Below are 23755 nucleotides of genomic sequence, written 5' to 3' on the forward strand. Positions count from 1 at the left end.
GCAAGATGGAGAGAACTGGGTGTGTCCAGCCTTTCTCCTTCTTCTTCTTCTTGGCCTCCATCTTCTGCTGTGATGTTGGCACTTACAGATTGGTTTAGAGTAGAAGCTCACTAAACCATAGTTTAGTAGGTATTGGAAAGTAATTGAAAACATTGTATACGTAGTTTTTAGTATAAAGACATAACACTGCCCCAGGGGCAGGCAGAGTGCCTGGAACTGTCCTGCTGGATGGACCTCGGCAGGACAGGAGAAAGAATTTTACAGATAAGATACAATAAACAACCTTGAGACCAAGAAATGAAGAGCTCTGACTCCTTCTTCAAGAGCCGGGCTGGGAAAAGAAACTTTGGAACTTTTCTCGGGGTCACTCTGACAAGCTAAAGATCCCGACAATTAAACTTTTAAAATTTTTAAAACGAGTGATTGGCGTTTTCCACAGTACCTCACGTGCCTATTTAATTCCCAAACCCCAGCGAGCGGTTCTCAGTGCCGTGTGCTCTGTCTCGCAGGCTGATCCACGGCGGGCAGCTGCTGAACGGGCTGGCGGGCCCCACGGTGATGAACGCCGCTCCCTTCCTTTCCACCACCTGGTTCTCCCCGGACGAGCGCGCCACGGCCACGGCCATCGCCTCGCTGCTCAACTACCTGGGCTCGGCCGCCGCCTTCCTGGTGGGGCCGCTGGTGGTGCCGCCGCCCAACGGGACGGCCCAGCTGGGAGCGCCGTCCAACACCCAGCACATCAAGGACCGCATCGAGGCCGTGCTCTACGCAGGTGAGACTAAACGCAAAATCTTCGTGCTCTCCTGTGTGTTGGTGCTTGAGATTCACTACCCTCTAGTGGCTGGTTTGCACAGGATCTAGTCTCTGCCTGGGGGAAGATAATTTAGTCAGGAGGATTAATTTTTTAAATAGCCTTTTGTACAGACTGACTTGAAAAGAAGTAGTTCGGTTGTTTGCATCGGCTGAACTTGGGAGAAATGTCTTCTTGGAGTTTCCCTGAGCTTCAAAACTGGTTTTTGCTTATTGAATTTTCATTAAAAATTTGTTTCCATGACAAGTTGGGTTTCTACTACTGTTTCTGTAAGGATGGAAATTCAATAGTCTTTTAGCATGAAATTCTATTCTGCATTAACTGAGCCTTAATTTATGACCTGCATGTGCCTTTCAAATGTGATTAGATAATTAGTATTTCAGAATCCACAGAATCAGAAACATTGAAATTAAAACATGATAGATTTTGGTTTTAGCTAAAACCACGTAATTCTTACTGGTGAGCAATTTCAATGAAGTGACAACAGTTTAGTGGAAAAAATCACTGATATAAAATTCGCCTGATAAAACTTGGGGTTTTTATCCTTGCTCTTTTTATTACAATGGTTTCTATGCCTCTTCCTGTCACTCAAAAAAATTAGCAGCAAACTTTAAGGAAATAGAATTGGTTAAGTGGCTAAAGTGTCTACATTCTAATTTTTAGTGAATATAATTTGGTACAGCATTTAAGAGTTGCATCTGATAGGGGTTTTCCCCTCTTATAATTGCATCCTCTGAAATCCAGCCAGGAGTTAGTCCTAAGTGTTCCAGAAGTCCTAACATATATATACTGTGTAGTTTATGTGGAAGTTTAGTGGATTGAGTTAGCTGTTTGTGATCATTTATTCCTGGACGTTATCCTTACGGAAATTTGTCAAGTTAATATTCCTGTTGGGCGAGGGCCACTTTAATGTTTGTTTTAAAGAAAGTGTAATAGAATTCGGATCATGAGTTCAGCAAGTATTTTTGAGTAAGCTACTTTTTACTGGACTCAAATGGAACAACAAGGAAATTCAGGTTTAGCTAACCCTTTTTCACAAGTAAATATGGTGTTAGGCTCTGAAAATCTCCTGGCAGATGAAAATGTCTGATGTGAAAGAAGGAAAAACGAAAGTAAGTCAGGTTTTGTCCTGAGGAGCCCTATATAAGGGGAGGAAAACCATAGCAATTAGAGAAGTGCTATAGCTCTCCCTCTGCAGATTTTACAGGGAGAGGAAAGAATTCATCTGCCTAAGGAAATACCTGCTGTGCTTGTAACCACTGTTTAGAGTCTGGTAGCAGTAGAAATGTTGCCTTCAGCAGTGCATCAGATTCACATTCTCTTCTGTTCTCTTTTGGGAGGTTTTCCTAAGCATTTTCCTCAGAAACAGGGACGGATGTTGCCACCAAGGTTCAGGTCTTGCCTGCCTCACACCTCAGCAGGGCTCTTTCTACTTTTTTGATCTGGCAAGGATGTGGGAACACCCTTGTAGACCTGTTTGGGATCACTGGTCCCAGCAGGCAATGATTCTGCAGCAGCTCTTCAGCTTCCTAGGAATTGTGTTTTGTGGGGCAGCTGTATTTTTCACTTAGTATTTGAACGTGCTTTGAACAGAGATAGTTTCTTTGTGCTGGTGTTTGTGTCCTATGGGATGTGTATTTTCAGGAGCTGCAAACCCTGTAGCTGTTCAGACAATGACAGAGAGCTGCTTTGTGAACATTGCTGGCCTGCAGTGAATCACAGTAATGATGGAAAACCTCCAAGTGGTTTAAAATTGCTAAGAACTGTCAAAGAGGAGTTTGCTTTGAATCCCTCGTGGGATTTGTTCTGTCTCAGCTTAGCCCTGTTTCCCTGGAGAGCTGAAGGCACAAGGTTCCTCTGACTGCTGCCCTGTGCTCTCTTGTGCCACATGGGGTCCAGAGGTGGAAGGACAGCTGCTCTGTGGTGGGTAACAGTGAACAGACAGCTCTGTTCACCTGTGGGACAAAAAAATACCTGGTAGGTGTGGTAGGGTACTATTTGTCCTTTTGAACAGCTGCGCAGAAAACTAGGCTCAGATTGACATCACAGATTAGAAGCAAAGATTTTGCAGAATGTAGAAGAGCAAGAATTGCTGGACAGAAATGTCCCACTTCCCCACTTCTTCAGCCAGTGTGGTCAGGTTTGGTGACTTGTTCTTTCAGATACTATGGGAAAGCCAGTTTCACAGGGTAAGCACTCTGCATTTCTAATGAGCATGTTGCTTTTGTGCGAGCTAGCATTAAATAAGCAGCCTCCAAAAATTAGATGATGTCTTTTAAAAGACAGTAACGATGTGAATTGTTGACTTGGGATCAGTAGTGTGCCAACAGTGTGCAGATTTTCCAAGGACTTAAGCTCAAACATGATTACGAAGCAATTGCTTATAAACCCATTCTGAAATTGCTCTGTTAAGTCCAGTCTCTTCTGTGTTTTAATAAATTGCTGTTCCTTTAGCTCAAACATGGACTCAGAGCTCAGCTGAATTGCCACAGCCTCTTTCTATGTCATCCGTGTTGCTGCACATTCTGGTTCACAGCTCAAGTAATATGGGTGTAGCAGATCAGGATTGAATTGTATTACCTGGATCGTGTAAGGAATGAGTTATTCCAGACTGCAGCCAGAGCCTTTAGCTTTGTACTTTCCTAAATATCAATGTAAAATTATTATTTGTTAAAAAAAAAAAAAAAAGAGGGGTGTGTGTAAGTGTGTAAGGGGCCCTCATGCACCCTGGAATATTCCCACAGAACAAGGTGGGGAGGAGAGCTTTTGGGATTGAAGAGGTTTTTGTGCTATGAGTAGCTTGTCTGAAGGAAAAATACTTTGTTATCAAGGAGTCTTGAACCTCTTTTTTTTTTTTCCCTTTCTTTCTTTGTTTTTTTTTTTTTTTTTTTTTTTTTACACAAGCATCATGGTGCCTGCTTCCTAGGCTGTGATGCAGGCATCTCTCACATCACAAGTCACTGTGGTGTGATACCCAGCTTTTGTGAAGCATTCCAGTTTCACTCCTCAACAAGTACACAGATGTGTACATATCTGTGTCTCTGCACACTAATTTATGAGTTGCCCCATTTAATGTACTTTGCCTTGTTTGAGAGCATTCATTGCACTTTTGAGAAGCTGGCAGCTTCTAAAGAAGAGCCTCTCTCTTGTGACTGCAGCTCCCTCGTTCTCAGCATTGACCTATTTCTTACCTTCTCAATTTTGCTTCCGCTCACTACTTACCTGCCCAGGAAAAGTTTTAGATTGTATTCCTCTTTCTCTAATCTGGTAAATTAAATTATGGCAATAAGGGTGTAGGTTTCTTATTGAGGAAGGATTTCAATACATTAGATGTGTTTGGCAGTACCTGGACTTTTGTTAGAGGTGTAAGTATTGTATACAAAGCTAAGATGGCACTAAAAACTCATATTCTTCAACAGAGGGAGATGCTTTTGTTTCCACTGTGAATTTATCACTTTTCATTTAGGCATGGAGCAGAGCTATCTAGGCAAATTTGTTAGCCTGAAAAGTATAACACTGGGAAACATTAAAGAGTTGCAAGAAGGTACTGCAAGGACAGCATCCTGAACTTAGTAATTAAAAAAAAAAAAAAAAAGACAAAAAAAGAAAATAAAAAGGTTACTGTACTGCTCCTACTACAGCAATTTGACTGGTAGAAATCTTGAGGCAGTGCACAGATGGGCACCTGTTATGAAATATTTCTGTGATTTCAATATTTCTGTGATTCTGCAGAATAAAACTTGGCCTTTCCCCTTGCAGTATGAGAAGGGCACTTTAGTACCTTGGACAAAATTGATGGGATTGTGTGATCACATTCTTGATTGGCTATACCTATCTGCAATCTTAAATCTTCCTTTAATATGTGATTAAAATGTGTGTAATATATATGTCTGTAAACCTGTATGTAAACTAGAGGCAGGAGGTGGGGAGATAAACAGCTTTTACTAAAGAGCTGTGTAGAATCATCCTGTAGTGACAGAGCATCTCATCCCTTTCTTAGGTCTGGGGTGATCAGTTACTGCCAGGTCTTTATTCAGTGATCATGGTGTCCAAAACAATGTGCACAAAGATAGAAATTAATCTGTTTTCTGAAGAGCAGAGGAGTAAGATCGAGTTTAAGTGCCCTTGGCCCTTGAAACATGCAGCTACACCACAACAGGAAAAGAGACACCAAGTAATTCAAAATGAGTCCTTTAGTATTTGATGATGAAAAATGGCATTGTCGCACTCCCGATATGCCTTTTTTCCCATATGCCAAATAGAAGCATTCATTTCCCTTCTCCATCTCCAGCTGATCCATTTAGACTCTGAGTGTTATTTACTTTTCAGTTTCCTGAATTTATTTTCTTCTAGTTTAGCAGAAGACCTGGCAAAGTGCCATGTTCATACTGATTTATTAAAAAAGAGAAGAAAAAAAAGAAAATTAAGGCAATTGAGTATCCAGCTCTGCTGGAATTTATTTGTGCTGTCAGTGAACACTCCTTTGTTATAAGATCACAAGTTCTTTTAAGATAACACTTCAGCTATACATTTTTCTCTCTATCAGCAAAGAATCTTGTTTTCAAAGGCAATAGGAGAAATACTGGGATTGAGGACTGTGGAGAACATGATATATATTGTAAAAGGCCTGTAAAACAAATTAATTAAACTGACTGTGGGTAGAGTTGTTTCTCTTCAGAATGTCTGCTCATGGGACTTACTGTTTTCTATGAAGTGCTCATCACTTCTCAAGCTCAGGTTCAAACTTCTGCTATGAAATTTTTCAAAGATTTGGAATTCCTGCTGCTAAACAAGCAGAGCATCCACAAACAGCTGTATTCTTTCTTTTTCCCCCTCTTACCTGCACTTTTTCTATTCATGAGCCATGGTTGCTTCTGCCCTTTGCTCTTTATATTCTGTTGCCATGTAGTACTGTTTGTGTTGGAACTGCTGCCTTGCTTGACCTTTTGTTTGCCTTCATCATCTTGTGCAATGAATAATTGTTATTGCATGCCCTGGGGCTTCCCCAGTCCCATCTGTTTCAAGTCTCTAGCATGCTGTTACCTGCACTGAGCTACTTCATTGAAAGGAAACGTGGCCAAATCCTCATATTGCAGTTCTCTCTGAAGAGAAAAAGCAAAAGCTTTCCTTTTGCTTCACTGAGTTCTCTGTGTGTGAGCCTTGTTCTCTGCAGCACCTATCACTGGAATGGACTGATTCTCCATCTCAATTTGAAATCTTGTTTGGGGAAGGAGAAAGAAATTCCTCCTTGAAGTTATGGAATTCTGTTGTCAGGAGCAGTCAAGCACTTGTGATGGGATTTATGTCTCAGAGGCGGGCTGATAACAGCACTGCAGTGAAATAAGTCTTTCAATGCTAACATCTGTTCTTGGTTTTGTTTTTCTTTGCCCTTCTGTTTAGAATTTGGAATGGTTTCCCTGATATTTTCTGCAGCGTTGGCCTACTTCCCCTCGCGCCCTCCGTTCCCCCCCAGCGTGGCTGCAGCGAGCCAGCGCCTCAGCTACAGGAGAAGTTTTTGCAGACTCTTAAGGTAGGACCTCATTGGGTTTCCACTTCAAAGCAGATCAGTGCCTAAGTAAATAAAAACAAGTGTGCTTTAATCTTCTCATTGAGCAAACAAGTCAGTTTGTAGTACTTTTAAACAAAATAAAATTAAATATTAATGTCAAGACATAAAAGGATGCTAGCTGCTAAAGAGCAGACATTAAATTTTAAACCACTGTGTGTATCTCCACTCTTCATGCCAGTCCTTCAGCACCAGCAGTGCTTTAGTCATCCTGTGAGCATGGCTTTTCTTATGCAATGCTTCTGTTACATCAGGTTATACAAGGTTGTTAAAAGTGAGCAGTGAGAAAATAGTGAATAACACTGGGCAAAACTAACTTCTAAGTCGTTTTTTTCTGTACTTATTATATTGGAATGAATTTGGTGTTTACTTGTCTTTTGAAGGATTATTCAGCTGCTTTCATTCAACCATAGAAGCAATGAATGAATTATCTAAAACTGTTATATGATCTATTAAATCTCATTAATTGTACGTTAAAATATTAAGTGGGAATAGGAAAAATGTTTTCAGGTGTGTTTCTGGATAGGCTCAAAGGTGAGCTAGCTTGCTTTGAAGTTTTAGATTAAAGAAAAAGAGAGGTTATAAAGAAAGAGACATTATTGCAGCTTCTCCCTCTTGGGTTCTTTTGGTAAGACACAGTCCCACTTCCCCCAGTGTTTGTACAGTGTCTTGTGTAATGTAAATATGATCTGTGAGGAGTAGCTAAAGCAACTGTAATATTAAGGGTGTATAATTGTGAAGGCCATGCCCTGTAGAATGATACTGCACAGAGGAACTTCTGGGGCAAAGAAGAGCTGCTCCCCTGGTACAGAGTATGACTGACTTCACTGGGAAGCTTCTGGCTCTTGCTGTAATTGTTTGTTGAGTGATGTAGGAGCTGAATCTGCATATAAAGGGTTGCTTGAAGCTCAATAATTGTGCAGCTTTAGACATTTAGTTACTGCAGGCCTATTGTGGGCTGTACTTTCAATAATTGTATTTAGAGCCAGTGAAAACAACTCATCCCTTGTCACTGGGTTTTGTTCTGTTTTTGGAGGCTTTTTTTTTTTTTTTTTTGTTTGGGGGAGTAAATAGTTGGCAGGATGCTTAATCCTGTGTGTTCATCCTGGAGCAGGCTGGCACTCAGGAGGTGTGAGTACAGCTGGGTGGTTAGTCTGCTAAGTGACCGATTCAGGGTATTAAAAAATAGCAGTTCTCTTAAGGACACTTATCACACACAATAGTGCTGTTCTGCACCCAAGCTGATGTGCCGTTAGACCCTGCCTGAGGGCTGTGTTGTAAAAATGTTGCTGTTGAACAGAAATCCAAACAGCAACTGGCTTTGCAGGTGAAATATAAAATTTTAGTTGACACTGCTCCGTTTGGGAGTTTTATAACCATTAGATTCCATGTTTAAAGTGTTGTAAACAGTGAACCTGAGATACTGGTAAGGTCAGGATGTAAACGGCAAAGCTGGCTTACTGTTAACAATAACTAGTGAAACTTCAGAAAACAAACTGGGCTTTTCAGTGATGACTATAGTTTACAGTGTCTCCAAGAACAAAGAGGGCTTTTTTAAAATGTGGACAGGTAGATAATTATATCTCTCTTCCCTCGGGTCTTGCATTCTTCCATGCTACCCTTTATCAAAGGCACTTCTTCATTCCTCTGCACATGAAACAATCAACAGTTCATTATTAAGCCCACTTATCTTGGGGAGCTGTTCAGTAACAATCTGTCATGCAAGGGAGTTTTATAAAAGAAAATGGTATCTGCCATGCTTCAGGAGGAATCCATCATCTGGTTCATTAGGCTTCTACACTCTGTTGCCTGCCTAATCTAGGCTTCATCTTGGCTTAGAGAGCCTTTCTTTAGACTTGGTGGTGTAGACTGAAGGTAACCAGCAGATGAGTACCAGGAAATCATGATTTCCTTTTGTAGAATTACCCTTTGGTGTGAGAACTGTGTGTAAGGCACTCAGGATGTGTGTGAGCTGGTGGGCTGACCCAGCAATGCACCAGATACAAGCATGAGAATTGAGATGTTCATCATTTCTCTGTCTTCTCCACCAAGCTACAGTTTTATTACTTCAAAATAAAGCAACATTGAAGTCACTGACCTTTTCTCCTTGGACACCAAGGGGATCTATCACATCCTTGCAACTCCCATACTCCTTCATGCCTTCAGGTCCTTTGGCAGTCTTCTACGTGAGCTGCTTCTTGCAGAGTTATTACACCATCAGCAGAGGTCAGCCATCCCCTGTGGGCCCTTTTTGGGGGACTTTCTTAGGAACTTGAGTCTTCCTTCTGATTTGGAGGGTTCCTCCTTCTGACAGATTGTTACAATTAGTTGATGTCTCATTATCTCCTGATACCAGCTCTCTCAGTCTGCAGTGGGAGACAACAGATTGGTCATGGTTTGGGAGCTAAGCCCAAATCTTTTAACAGTCTATCACACACTGTGACAAGTGTAAGTTTGAATTTCCATTAGAAAATGTGCGGTGCCCTATCTCAGTTTCTTGGGTGAAGCAAATATGACTTGTATTTATTTCCCCAGTTCAGGATATTCCACAAACTTCAGTGGAAAAAAATTCTAATACAAGTAAATGGTTGATAAGTCTTAAAACCTGCATTTAAAAATGTGTTGTGATTTTTGATTTGAAGTAATAAGATACTTTTAGCCAGTTACATGGCTTTTATATTTTCTAGGGACTATGTAAGCAATTTTGAAATTTTGTATCAGGGATTTTATGCATCATTATTGCTTTAATGACACTTTCATCAACAACACCATCCAGTAATGGAAGCTGCTCAGAATGTGCCTGATGTTAATAGGCACTGTCAAAGTTACTCTGAAAAAGATGACTGACTTTGATGGGGCTCCCCTCTGAACCAGCCGTCTTACGGATTCTAGTGGCATTCGGTTTCTGAAAAAAACAGAATAAAAAATCAATTCATATCCCAGCAGAATGGTTTAGCAGGGAGGCTAATTCTGATATCCTGTCATTGCTGATAGGATGGAAAACAGTGTGGGTTCAACAGCTGATGGTGTGACAGACAGCACATTTTTCTACTTTCAGTGGAGCAATTGCAAAATTGCAAAAGCTGTGCACAAGTGACTGGAGCCATGAGAAGTGGAGCTGCTACTGAAGATATGTGTTTGGAATGACTTTAGACAGCACGAGGTATTGCTGGGCAAGGGGGCAGAATGACACCTGGTGATCAGTATCTCTGTCACTGCAAGGCTCCCTTTCTCCTGGTCACCTTCCTTGTTGTGGAGACCAGGCAGGGGAGCAGGCTCTGTCCCTGGAGATTGTCATCATACAGAGCTGTTACTGTAGGATTGGTACTCGGGGTTGGATGTGGCACAGAGCAGCTATCCCACATCACAGGCTGTCTGGTTGCTTGAGTGACAGAAAACAAATACACCACAGAAAACACTGCTCAAGTAAAGGACAAAATTCTCCCTCAAAAGTAGCTCATTAATGAAGTTGAGGTCCAGCTAGCCAAAGATTTTTAATATTCAGCCAAGTGTTATTTCAGAATACTGCATTCAGACTTGTTTCCTCTTAGCAATCCACAATATGGCTCTATAAGGTCCATGCAAAATTCCCTTTTATTTTATTTGACAAATGTTGAAATGGCTTTCACATGGATAGTATTAAATAGCATCAAATACCAAGGTGATACAAGATAGACTAGGATAAGAGTATGGCATTCTTAAAAAAGGAGAAAAGTTGTTAGGAAGACAGTAGCATTCCGAGAAATATAACTAATGTATAGAAGAGCTGAAAGTTTGAGTGTTGTTTTTCTTTGCATTGAAAGATAAATCTGACACAAATGGTATTGAAAGCAGAGGATATGTTCATGGGATGGGAATGTGTTGTTCAAGAAGAGGATGTGTGAAAAAGAACAGTGGAAAAAGCACTGGCTGCTTGTGTTGTGTGCGGAGCATCTAAGGGAGTAAAACAGCGTAAGCTGAAAACTTACAAATGTTTTGGAGTGTAATTGAATCTCTCCCTCCCTCTTGGCTTTTGTAACTGTGTGCTATCAAATTGCCACTGCTTGCCAAGGAACTGGTACTGATCAGGATCAATTTTATGTAAATTGTTTTGACCAGAGGGAGCCATGTTTCAGGTTACACAGATACCCCATGGGATAACTGACCTTGGAATCACTGTAAAATCTCTTCAGTTTAAAATATCACTGTTTCAGATTCCAAAGTATATTTTCTTTCCCATTTGAGACATTTTTGAGGAAAACTTGGATTTCTCTTAGCAAGGACTTCACATTTGCTTTCAGTTATGGTGAATGGGGGAAATTGTTGGTTAAATTCCTGTTTAGCTCTATACATTGAAGATGATGATACAGCTTTGACTGTTTCACCTTCACTGAATACTAAAGGTTGAATAATTGGGGGGGGGGGGAAGCAAATATGTTGACTATTTAGAGTATTATAGCTGTCTCTTGTTTTTGTCAGTTCAAATTGTCACAATTTTCCACTCTTGCAACTGTATCTGTCTCATTTCCAGAGCTTTCCTTGTGTTTCACCAAAATAAAGAGAATTAAAACAGGCTTGGGGTTTTTTTGATCTTTTAAGTGCAGTTCAAGAGGGATGAATCTCTGATTTTATTTTTGAAATAAGCTTTTAATCTTTTAAATTAGTGCTTATTATTCCTAACATACGCTTAGGCTAAGTAGGTTGCCCATGCCAATGCATGGAAGAATTGCTTGCAGAAATGAGAAACATATGAGCCCAGCATGTTACAAAAATCTTTGAACTGTGTGGAGAGACTGGCTTTTTCTATTATCAGTGCTAAGGTGGTAGCATATCAGCCACTAGGAATTCAGTGGCATGGCTGGATTCCTTTCTTGTTTTCCCTGGCTCACTCCTGCTTCAGACCTTTTCTGATTTTCTTGATGGGCAGAATATAGATTCTAGGCTGTGATTTACTCTCCTGGCTAATCTTGGTGCAGTTTGTAATATAAGCTGAGGCTAATGGCCACGTTTTATCTTCCCAGCAATTTCCGATTCTTGATGATTGCTTTGGCCTATGCCATACCACTGGGTGTTTTCTCTGGCTGGTCTGGTGTTCTGGATTTGATATTAACACCCATTCATGTAAGCCAGGTAAGTATCTCCTGACTGATAATCAGCAGCTGTTTTGTAAGTGGCATGTTTTTATTTTGCACTAGCATGCAGTTTTATCAGATTTTTATGTTTAACATGCTGTTAATACGTATGGACCGCTTTACTCCCTGAAATTTTAAACAAAATGAACTGTACCTTTGGCATCCCAAAGTGTCAAAACTCTCCCTGCTGACTCTCCATCAGTGGTGAGTGTTTTCAGAACTGTACATGCCTTTTAACAAAAAGGAAGAAGTAGGTAAAAAATGGGAGTATTGTTGGCTGCTGCGTCTCTAGTGAAAGGAAATAATCTATGCATGGTAGAAAAGATGAAGTGGGGAGAAGATGATTTCTAAGCTTTTGATAGAGTATTATAAAAAAACAGAGTCAGATTCCATAAAGAGAGGTCACATTTAGGGCATAGACTACTCAGTCTTACTTTCTTGTGGTGAATTTATTTCCTTTCCCAGAAAAAGCCTTGCACTTCAGAATATTGTAGAGAGCTCTTGTTAGCAGTTTGGAGCTCCTGCCCAACACTTGTTTTGAAAGTAACACCATCTTGTTTTCTGAGCTTTAACACATTTCTCTATGTTCTGTTTTGTTTTTTTTTCCCTGTCAGGTGGATGCAGGCTGGATTGGATTTTGGTCTATAGTTGGAGGTTGTGTTGTTGGCATAGCAATGGCAAGGTAGGAATAATTACAGGTCCTTCTCCATTTCTTCAACTGTGATTGTCATTTAGTTTATCCTCTTAAGAACAGAACTTGTTTTCTCTCTCATCTTTCAGAAACTTGAAATGGAAAATTCCTTTTGGGTTTATAATGTGTTTCTAGTAAAGCAATAATTCATACCATCTTAGTGGTTGCTGGGGATTGAGAACTCCACATGCATATACCTGAATTTGAAAGTCAGATTCTTGTTCCTGACAATGGCTTCCTGTATGCTGCTTTTAAAGACAGCTCTGGTGAATTCAGCTGCATGGTATGAGGGGGAAGAACCTCATTGCAGCACATTTGGAAAGCATTGAAGAAATTTTGTCTCCTTCCATTAACACTTTTGGGCATATTGTTTCCCAAAAGCACAGGCAGCCTACCCACAATAACATTTTGTTCCCTCACAGAGAAATTATTCTGGGCCCATTTTGGGCAGGTTGCTGGATTCCTGCATAGCCTAACTATTTTCTGCTGTATCCTATGGGCTACAGTATGGGTGTGTTTGCTTTTTGTAAATACAGACACAGCTGTCTCTGACCATCATGAAAGCTGATGACACAGGGAGTGGAACAGCAAGAATAGGATTGCCCTTCCAAAAGGCTGATGTTTCTCATTCATTGAGGTCCACTTTAGGAAGAGGGATGGTGGGAGGGAGAAAAAGTCTTTTAGGAGGTCCCTGAGCAGTGAGTTTATTATGTGATTAAAACCAATCACATGTTCCCCCCTTGCTTTGGGATATCTGAGCATTGTCCTGGCTTCTCTGTGTCCACTCTTTAGATTCCATGTGCAGATATCTGCAATTGTTGCATCATCATGGTGCTGTGGATGGAGAGAGTGATCTTTTTAAGACTCTCTATTTTCTTTTGGAAACTCTCTTGTTTTCACTTGCTGTGCTTCATCAGAGTACACAATGCATAAAGAAATGTGAGGTTTCACATCCTGACGTTTTGCAGGCTGCCTAGCAACTGCAACAGGGAGAGGGAAAAACTCCTGACCTAGGGAAAAGAAACAAGTGCTTCTCTCCCATCCACTCCAGATGCAGGCCAAAGGACTTCATCTAGCCAAACAAAGTTCATGCCCTGATTTCCTCAAAAAAGAGTTGCTGTTGATTAGCCAGGCTCAGATACAATGTTCTCTCTGTAAGAGAGTAGATGTTTAAAAGCAACTGCTGCAAATGACACAGATGCCATAGGTTGCACGTTGAAGCAGGTAGACTGCCATTTTTCATCATGAGTTAATCTCTAGTATATTTGCAGCGTTTCAATAGTAGGGCTTTGAAGCTCACTTAACTTTACTGGGAGAGAATCTGCAAACTCTATGTCAACATGCAAATCTCAGTCTTTATGGTAGATTAATTTATTTAATATGCTGTCTGGGTTTACTTTCAGGAAATGCAGGCCATCCCTTTAACTGCTTCAAAATTGATTTCAAACCTTGTTGAATACCTGTATTTTGTAGCATTTAGTAAATTTAAGAAATACCAATAGTCTGTCTCCAAATATGTCTTTCTAACTTGGGCGATGCACAGTTCAGATGGGAGGGTTTGCATACAGAAAGGGAGGGAGGAGGTGATTTGTCACTTCTGATGGATGACTCTCCCTCCTAGGCCTATTCAGCATTTATCTGTGTAGGGTTGAATCAATGACGAGTCTGACTGTAATCTGCTGAAAGTTGTAATTAGGAAAATTAAGTAATGATTCTTGTCAAAGCTGACAAGTTGATATATTTCAGTGTCAGAACTGTGATTTGCCAAGCAAGCAGCTCTCTCCCTTATCCACCTCTCAAGAAGCTGTTAGTTTTGGGGTGGATTTTTTTTCATTTTTTTTTTCTTCTGCTGATTTGTTAAAGCAAAATTGGTGCATCTTAGGAATTTGCTCCTTCCATTTTTGTCAAGGCCGATTCTGTAATTTAGAATTTTTAACAACCTGAGCCTTGCCCTTGAGCATTAGGTCCTGTACATCACAGTAGGTGTTAAATCATCTGTATTTAAAGTAATGCCCAGTTTGGAAATTTGTTTATCTATCTTCAAAATGTTTCAAGTTTCTCTCAGCATTATACATAAATCCTTCTACTCTCCACCCACTGCTGTCCTGATAGCCATGAACTTACATGTTTAGCTAATGTGTTTGATGCATTTTTATCATTGAAAAGCCTGGCCTATTTTGGGCAGCTGGTAGGTGCTGTACCCTTTGCTGGCAGCTTTCAAATGCTACTAGTTTGAAGAAAAGCAGTGTCAAAGAGCAGCATTCCTATAATTGCATGGAAACAGAAATCTTTTCTCAGATTTTTAAATTTTTTTTCCCCCCACATTTGCCAAGGATCATAGATATTTCTGAGGTTTTGTCCTCTGCAGCTCAGTTTCAGTTCCTGCTTCTAACCTGCAGTGTAGTCAAAATGCTGAAACTTTATGGCATGGCAATAATTTCCGTAGCAACAGACAGTGTTGTCAGCAGTGCAGGTTTGTGATTTTAACTGTAGGATACAACGTAGGGCTGGATCTGCTGGGAGGCTGGAGACTATTAGCAGCAGTAGGCTCAGTGGTGTGTCTGGCAGAGTATACACCTTCTGTCCTGTTGTGCCTACTTTTTTAGCAGTTGCAGGAGACCCCTTACATGCTAGATGATGTAGAAGGATTTATACAGAACAAAGGTTTGAAATCAGGTACAGAGTCTGAAGATAAAAGTAATTTCTCATATTTTTTTATTGAAGCAAGTATTATGAAAAGTAGACTAGATTTACAGTCTTCTTTATTCTCCTGTAACCAGACAAGAAACAGAAGTGCTTCAATTACCAAGTTCAGGTTAGGTTATTATGTAATTTTTTTCTATTATTTCTATTGCTGGCTGAATCCAATAGCTAAATAAACCTTTACTTTGGGGTACATTTGACCCTTTTGTAGTTCTATGATACCTGAGAGCTCTTTGGAGCATGCTGCTACCCAAACTGGGATCCTTGTGTCAGGAAGAGTGGCACCTGCTTGGTAAGAGGTGTTTTCTCCACTTAGCTGTCATGAATGGTTTAGATGCATATCAGCCTCCCATCCCCACATATCCTTGGTGGTGGGATAGAGACCAAGAATCCTTTAGAGATCACCCCAGACCTGTAGTCTGTGAGTGTCCCTCCCAGAAGGCTGATATTTCTCACCTTGTTTCATTAGACAGGACCTACATCACTGCCCTTGCCTGTAAGGACAGTGATATTGTCTGCCAGCAGGCAAAGTAGGAGTCTCTGTGGAATAAGCTGGAAGTTTACACTTTGAGATGCTTCTGCAAAGCTTTTAAAATTGCTGATTTTGACCCTAGTGATCCCAAAGAATAATTAAAGAAACTCACTGGCAAACCAGTGAGGTGATCCTGACTCCTCAATTGGATTGTCAGAAAAAAAATCCACCAGTAGCAGCTGACCTCTGGCTATTGGAGATGAATGCATAAGCCACTTGAACACTGCAGTCATAAACTTCTCAGATTATATGTAGCATTGATCTCCCACTGCTGCTTATTGAATTACTCACTGCTAAATTCAATGTGGAATTCAGGCATGGAGAGAATAAAAATACAAGGAAAGAAGTTGGTTTGGGGGAGCAGAGTGTGTTTGAGTGCATTACTCCTACGTCTCTTACGCTATATTTGGAAGTTCTCAACATTTTGGCAGCATTTCCTGTTTTATCAAGTAAGCTATAAGGTATCTGCTTATAGAGTGATCTTCGTCAGGGTAGATAAGGCAGTCAGCTGGTAGGCATACAAATTTCATCATGGACCAATCTAGGTGGATTATGATGCTATTAACCTAATCAAGGTAGGAACCTGTCAAGGGGGCATAAGATTTGCTTTAGAAATACATACCTAACCTGCCCATCCCAAAAGCACACCTAAGCAGGAGATTATAGAAAATTACTCATGAAGAAATAACATTGCCTTTTCTAATATATCTTTTCCAGTAGTTAGGTTAACATCCCCTTTGAAAAGAGCAGTTGCACTGATAATTATGCCACAAGAGCGCTGCTCATTCTGTCTCCTTGAGAGAAAAAGGAAAAGATGAAAAAAGCAATTGTACCATCAGGTGGTGTAAATATCATAATTCCCTCTGTATAAGAGCCAGACTGCCCAAGGACTTGTGGGGCTATCCTCCCCCAGTCTGTCAGCAGGGTCTCTCTAGAAGAGGAGCAGCGCTGAGCTTGTGGTTTCTGGAACTTTTCAACCCAAACCAGCCACTGGCAGAGTGATCCCCTGTGTAAGGAGCTCCTTCCTTGCCTAAGCCACCACAAACTTCATCACCAATGCATCCAAGGGTTCAGAAGCTGTTCCTTGTCATCTTCAAACAAGGACTCTTTGGACTTTTTTGGAGATTTTCCATTTCCCACAGGAATGAATCTTGACACTTAACTATGTCTTGAATGAAAGGCAGCAGCCTCCTCATATGCTAATGGAGCTCTGTGTCTGCCAAGGGAGACTAGCAAATGCTGACAAACAGTGATGGAAGTAGTGGTGAGATATTGTGTCCAACAAATGCAGAAGGAAAAAATAACTCTCCTCCAGTGTTTTCATGTGATGCCTTGAGAATTGCTTGAGAATTGTTCTGGTTTGATTGTTACTTTGTGACAGCTAAAAAATCCATGGCTCTTCGGCTTGACAGCTAGAAATATCACCATTCTATAAAAATACCTTTTTTCTATTTCTGAAAATGAGAAATTACTTTTAAATTGTTTTTATAGTCTCCAAAATGTTTAATGAGGATATACTGAATTAATTGTCAAGCATAACATTTAAATAATATGAAAATCGGTGTTTGTACTGCTCTGATGTGTGTTTTTATTTTAGATTTGCAGATTTTATCAGGGGCATGCTGAAGTTCATACTGCTGCTGCTTTTATCTGGAGCAACATTAGCATCAACCTGGTTCACTCTCACCTGTCTAACTTCTGTCACTCATCTGCCTTTGACCACAGGTATTGACAATTATTTGAATTCCTGTTCTTTATAATTCATATTGCAGGCAAATATTTGCAGTCTTCAATATCTTATAACCTGGTTTGGTATCTTCAGTAATACAGTAGTTTTACTGAGACAAAAAAAATGTTTAGAAAGTCTGTTGAAACCTGAAATACCTTCACTGCTTTGAATAATTCAATAAAAAGATTAAAAACTTGAAAAATTCAATAACAGGAGCCCTGAATGCACATTTTAATTTGATTTGGGGACTAAGTCTTTTTCTGCTTTTGGGTCCTTTGGAATAACCGAAGTGAGAAATAAATCAAGAAAAATCAGATGAATGAGAGTAGTGTTGCATATAAGAAACAGTGACATGTCTGGGAATTTAGGGGTTTGATACTTGCATTAGTTATTAGAAACGCTTGGTGCATTTCAAACCAAGGTGACCCATAGTGTTTTCAGCCATCCAAATCTGTCCCTGCACAGTGCTGTCCTCTTTTCTTGCACCTGCCTGCAGGTTCAGGGAGCTCTTCCAGCCCAAAATTAACTCAGCCTGTGCCTCAAAAAGACAGAGAAAAAAGCAGTTGGCAGGAGTGGGGGAAAAGCTCAGAGGTCCAGTTGGGCTGCCAGCAAGCTGCACCCTTAGGTGAAAGCTAGCACTGCTTAGTTCTTAAAAATCTGTCCTTCACCTTATTATCTGTGATTCCAAGACCTTCAACAGAGTAGCAAGTTGCAATAAAACCTAAGCCATCAAAGTTCAAAAATATATTTATTTAGTGAAGAATTCTATAAATCCATTTTAAATGAAAGGCCATCTCTGTTACAAGCAATTTATGCATTCTAGGAGAAATGAAAACTTTTTTAGCCTATTTTTAATAAAAGAGTTTGGTGGGGAGAGTAGTATATAGAGTAGTGTTTTACTCAAATTAAGTTTGAGTTTCAGTAAGTGTCCTTGGTGCACTACAAATGTCACAACTATAAACTAAAGTGGGTACAGCAAATTGAAATACATGATCAATTCAGGAGCAACACCATCTGGATGGATAGGTCAAATTTGTGCTTTATGTTGAAATTTCAATGCTTTCAAAAATTCTGCTTAAATAAAACATAATTTAATCAATAAATAAATCAAATTTCATGATGGCTGTTGTCATACTAAATGACTACACATTTCCATCAAATCTAAAATAAAAGCAATAAAAGCTTTTTTCTCATGCTTGCCTGCTTCATCACTACGAGCCTGCAGTAATGTAAATTTTTACAGTAACTCTATACTCTGAATTGATGCAACAAACCAAACACATAAATGACCCTTCAAGTCTATGCATAAGAATGAAGCAGAAACGTTTCAAGAGGGGAAAATCATTACGTATGTACTCACCAGTGTTCCAAAACAAAACTGATGGAGCTCTCTCTGATTTTATTTTATTGGGTTTTTTTGTAAAGAATTCAGCATGCAACATAGGTTCTATAAGAATTCTTATTTTTTATAGGTGTAGTTGCATTGTGCTGTTTTTTTTTGGAAAGGTCATATACTGTCAGGACATAAAAGTAGATAGGGTATTTGAGGTTTGATATATAGTGTCCTCAACTAGCATCCCTTGATTCAAATACAGGGATTGGGTTGTACTTTTCATGCAATTACCATTTCTCTTAAAATGGATGATTCCTTAGATTAAGTTGTAATTATAGATCAGATTTTTCTGTCAGTGCTTTTCTTGCATATGCCACTGTAAATACTGAACCCTTTTCTTTAAAACACCAGCTTGTTTTGAATGGAAGTGCCAGGAATGTGGTGCATTCCTCAAAAAAAAAAAAAAAAAAAAGGCAGTCTGAAGCATCAGAGTCTAATGTGCAGCCAGAAAATAAGATCTCTTTTTTCTTCTGTTTAAATTTCGTAGATATGCAGTGGGGGAAGGTTCTTATCAGGCTTTTCTCATTTAAGTTCTTAAAAAATAGATGTGATGTGCCTGTTCAATTTAGTTCCTTGTACACAGAAAAGCAGTGCTATATCTTTATGAAATATGCTGTTATGGATGAAAACACACAAGCTATTTAAGTTAATTTATAGGACTTCATGCTAGATTATTCCTTAGTGTAATGATGCAACATGATGATGACCTCTGCATTCACAGTAATTGGGAGAAACGGTACATTTGAATTGATTTGGATGAACTTCTTTTTATTCTTCTCCTTTTAATTAAAAGTTTGAGATGTAGAGTGTATTGGAGTACAAATCTAAGAGGTCAGATGCAGGCTGTGGGCTGGCAGTGTGGGCTGGCAGCTTTTGGAAGTGATTAGTGGTAGCTGGTACAGGTGGAAGTCACTCTGCATATCAGTGGGCAAGTGTTGACAGCGGACTACCAAGTAGTTATTTGCTGTGTGGTTTTTGTAGAGCTTGAAGATGTGCAAAACAAGAGCAGACATCATCGTGGGGTTTTTCCCTCATTCATATTTTTAAAAATTTTTGGTTGATTTTCTTTTTTATCTACTGTTCTCTTTTTTTCTCTTTCTTTCCTTTGCTTTTTTTTATTTTTTTCCAGAAAAGGTCCATAAAATACTTTTTATTCCAGAGCCACTTTGCAGGCAGCACTGGACACCTGCTATAAAGCAGGGGTTGTGTTATTCAAGGCAGGTTTTGATGTTGTCAGAAGGTTCTTAGGCTCCTCCACTTCCTCCTGTCCTGTGGCAAAGAGCACAAGTGTTGGGCTTGGCAGTGGTGCAGAGCCAGTGATGGATCTCAGTCCACACTTTCAGCCTTATTCAAATGCTGAGGCGGAGCAAGCAGGGTTCAAAACTGACATGGAAATCTGTGGGGGTGTACATTTGATCTTCCAAAGAGGTTTTCCCTTCCAACCATGTAGCTCCCATTTTGGGAGGGACTTCCCCCTCCTCTCTTGGCCGGCCTCCAGTGTTGTTCTCTTGAGCAAGTCAGGCTTTGCCATCTTCAGCAATACCTGGGAACTGCTGAAATATCCACGTGATCTGAAGGATTGCTGGTTCAGTTAAAAGGCAGCTCTCCCACAGGACAGGATGGTCATTTTGGGGAGGAGACAGGACACCTTTGGGAGCCTTTGTACTGGCCCAGGTGTTGAGGCAGCTTCACCACAGAGATGAGGTCTGGTTAGATGGCATCACCATTGGCTGCTGTATCTCACCTAACAGCTGCTTGATTCATGAATTAAGTTTGCCTCTTTAGGCAGACCCTGACAGTGGTTTCCCCAGGTCCAAACCCAGTCTTTTCCTTTAGCATGTGAATACTGGGGACATAAGCTCATCTCCCTTTTCTGAAAACCCTCTGCTTGTCTCGCACCTGGGCTCAGAGTAGGCAGTAGGTGGATGTGATTTTATGGAAGCATAAAAAAGATGAGAGAGTTTGGCCAATTATTCACCCTAAAATAAAAGGAAAAAAATCTCAAAATATTTGTTTGTAAAATACAAACAAACCAAAGTCCTCTTTTAATTGGTGTTCTTTGTGGCAGTTTTAGTAATGTCTGTTTTAAATACTGGGGGAGGGAAGGTATTTGAAAAAATGGTCACAGCAAAATATATTTTCCTCACCTTGTTTGTATAATATTCTTCTAATTCCTTTTAAATAGGCATAATGTCATTTAAAGACATTTCCTACAAAATCTAATTACTTAGAATGGAGACCTTTAATGCAGTTATTAAAAATCAATTACTGCATTTGTGGTTTTAAATTATACTGTTTAGGATTGTTTGTGTTGAGTAATGCCTGCATTGCTTCATATTTGCATAATACACTCCATTTTTTCCTCCTCCCATGGAGGAAGACAAGTTTTGTGTCATTTGCTGACTTCTTAATGTAACTCCAAAAGACTTTATAAAAAATGTAGTCATAGTTGTATATATGAACCATAACAGCCAGTGTGGGGAAAAAAGAAAGTGAGGCAATAATGATACAGTGCCAGCTACTATATCATCTGTCTAAAACACCTCTCATCAGCTAATCACAGCTCTCCAAGAACCTTGATTCTGGAATTGGTTTATATTTTAAGCAAGCCTGAATTTTATTTTAAGAAATTTTAATTTTAATGTGTATTATTTGCATTTCAGTTTCAAAGACAATTTTATGTACACATAGAGCATTAAAATAGTTTTCACCATTGAATTCTCAGTGCAGCTGCTGATCTGTTTCTCTTTGCCAAGTTCATTGTTAGTTTGCTTTGTACTGAACTTCATTATGTGAATTTATGTACAATGGGATACTTCGACCCAAAATAATCGTGTAAGGCATTGTATCGCCAGTTTCAGTATCTTGCCACTTTGTATTGCTGGTAGGATCTCTGGATACAAATACCAGCATTTTCCAAAAATTGATATGCAACACTAGTTGCTTGCAGCTCAGATTGAATATTTTCAGTGTAGCATATCAAGAATATTCTAATATTTATGAGCACATTCAGCAGAAGTTTGCTTTACAAAATCTTTTCTAGTGTGCTGCATGGCAGACACTGAATACAGTGGCAACTCCATAAGCTGATGACTGTGTTTAGGTTAAGCAGCCCACACTTTTATTTTCAGGTTCAACAGATTGAACATTGTAAACACATCTGTCTCTCTGTCCTCATCTACAAAGCACAGAAGAAGAAAGGTATTAATAATATAATACTGATAGGTTTATTATTTCAGTTTAATTTCTTTACTATAAACAAGATGTGCTTGGTAAGTGTAAGGCAGGGGAGCCCAGAGGATAAAACAGTGGCCTGAAAACATTAACCTGCTTAGGGCTTTGGGCAAATCATTACCCCAACTCCTGCTGTGCTTTTCTCACTCATAAGATGGGAATAATGACCATTGTTTTGCTGACAGCTTCTTTAACTTCACAAATCGAAGAGTGCTTAAAGAAGAACTAATTTAGGGGGTTATTTTCTTTTAAGAAACAGTGTTTGGTAGTATACAGTGCTTGAAATTTGGGAGGATGAGTATAATTTCAGAGATGAGTATCTCTGAATCTGGGCACTTTAAATATCCATCAATTGCAAACCTAAAATACTGTGTAATTTCCAGCCCTCTCCTCTTCCATTTCTTGAGGCTTACTCAGTAATTTTTTTACTTCTTGGTTCTCCAAACGGAATGCTCTGCTTTCACAGCAAGTTCCACTTGCTTTTCTCATGAGAAGAATGTAGAACAAATCAAATTTGATCAGATTTTTGGTTACTTTCAAAACTATATCATGAGATAGCAATTTGATCAGTGTGTGCTGGAATGGAAATGCAGGCAATGAAACATTTTGATGTTATAAATGTGCACTACAGAGACATCTTTCTTCTATTGTGTTTTTTCATTCCCGTAAGTGAATTACAGTAAAATTTACTGTCTTACCTTAAGGGAGTCACATTTCTCATGGAAAAATTAAGGATTACTTCTGCAATGACTTTTCTTACCATAGCCAGTAGCAAGAGTTAGATTATAGGGAGGTTTCATTCTACTTTAATGGACTTTAGATTTTGGCAGGAACTAACTTGAATTGTTCAAATTGGTCATGGGGATACTGAAGCACTGAAGTCAACAAAGGCTGCATCCACATGAGGCATTATCCTTTCACTTTGATGTTTGCAATACAGTTATAATGGGCACTGACAAAGTGCCCTAGATCTCCACAGGTTTTGCTGTGAATTGTGTGCTGCTTCCAAGAGAATATATTTCATTGTATTTACTCTCCTGTTTATCTCTAGAAAATTTGTGTGAGTTTTGGCTGAGTGTGTCTCAAAAGAGAACTGTTAGAAAATGCACAGTGTTCAAGAGATTCTGGCAGAGGACTTTGGAAGGAGATGCTTTACCTCTTGGTTGCACTTGATACAGCATTTCCTGTGTAAATTTATGTGAAAACTGGTTTTTTTTTTAAGAAATGGTAATATTTCATATTCTTTGTTAAAAATCAGCCAAGATACATGTGCCAATGGTTGATAAGAACTGGTCACATCAGTTGAGGTCCTTCCATCAGTTTCATTTGGGTTTGGATCAGGCTCTGTAGTTGTACATTTAGTGATGGTATAATTTAAGAGTAAATTGCTAAACATGTTGCAGAATGTCCTGGAAAATTCTGGGAAATTGTTTGTATGTCAGAGATAGTTGAGTCTCCTTCTGCTGCATTGCAAGCTCATCTGAGGACACCAAGTGAAGGCTGTCACTTGAATCACTTCCCTGTTTGAATTCCTAACTTCCCCCCCAATATTTTTTTTAATAGGTAGAAAGTTTTTGCCTCAGCTTGTGGCTGGGAGAAGAGAAAATCTTTTTCTGGGATGTGGGCATGTATTTGCCATCCAGTAGCTCAAGGCCTGTAGGAGATAAGCCAGTCAGGAACCTTCCTTCTTGCCACTTTTCTCCTCTTTCTGCTAAGCCACTGTATCACCATCAGTCCCAAGTCATCTAACTGGCATCATCTGTAGTGCTGTTATCAAGACACATTTTATTCCTTGCTCCCTTCCTGGCCAGCAGGATGAGTGCTGAGGGAATAGCAAGGGTTACCTCACACCTCAAGCATGAGCATGACATGATGAAATGTGGCTTGAGCCTCCTGCTGCAGCAGCTCGTGCCAGTTCTCTGAAACAGCTGTGCTGTGGATGGGTTTTTTGTCTTTGCTGATCTTTTTGCAGTGGTCAGCCTGAG

The 23755-nt window shown here is 39.7% G+C and overlaps 1 protein-coding gene across 1 annotated transcript in view; it reads left to right on the forward strand.

The window, feature by feature from the left end:
• SLC49A4 (solute carrier family 49 member 4) overlaps window positions 1-23755 on the forward strand; it is a 67462-nt gene that overhangs the window by 33632 nt on the left and 10075 nt on the right. Inside the window, exons 3-7 of the mRNA XM_058809413.1 lie at window positions 510-772; window positions 6212-6341; window positions 11378-11486; window positions 12103-12170; window positions 17012-17139. Coding sequence (XP_058665396.1) covers window positions 510-772; window positions 6212-6341; window positions 11378-11486; window positions 12103-12170; window positions 17012-17139 — 698 coding nt within the window. The remainder of the gene's footprint in view (window positions 1-509; window positions 773-6211; window positions 6342-11377; window positions 11487-12102; window positions 12171-17011; window positions 17140-23755) is intronic.

Source organism: Ammospiza caudacuta, chromosome 8, assembly GCF_027887145.1.
Source record: "Ammospiza caudacuta isolate bAmmCau1 chromosome 8, bAmmCau1.pri, whole genome shotgun sequence".
NCBI lineage: Eukaryota > Metazoa > Chordata > Aves > Passeriformes > Passerellidae > Ammospiza > Ammospiza caudacuta.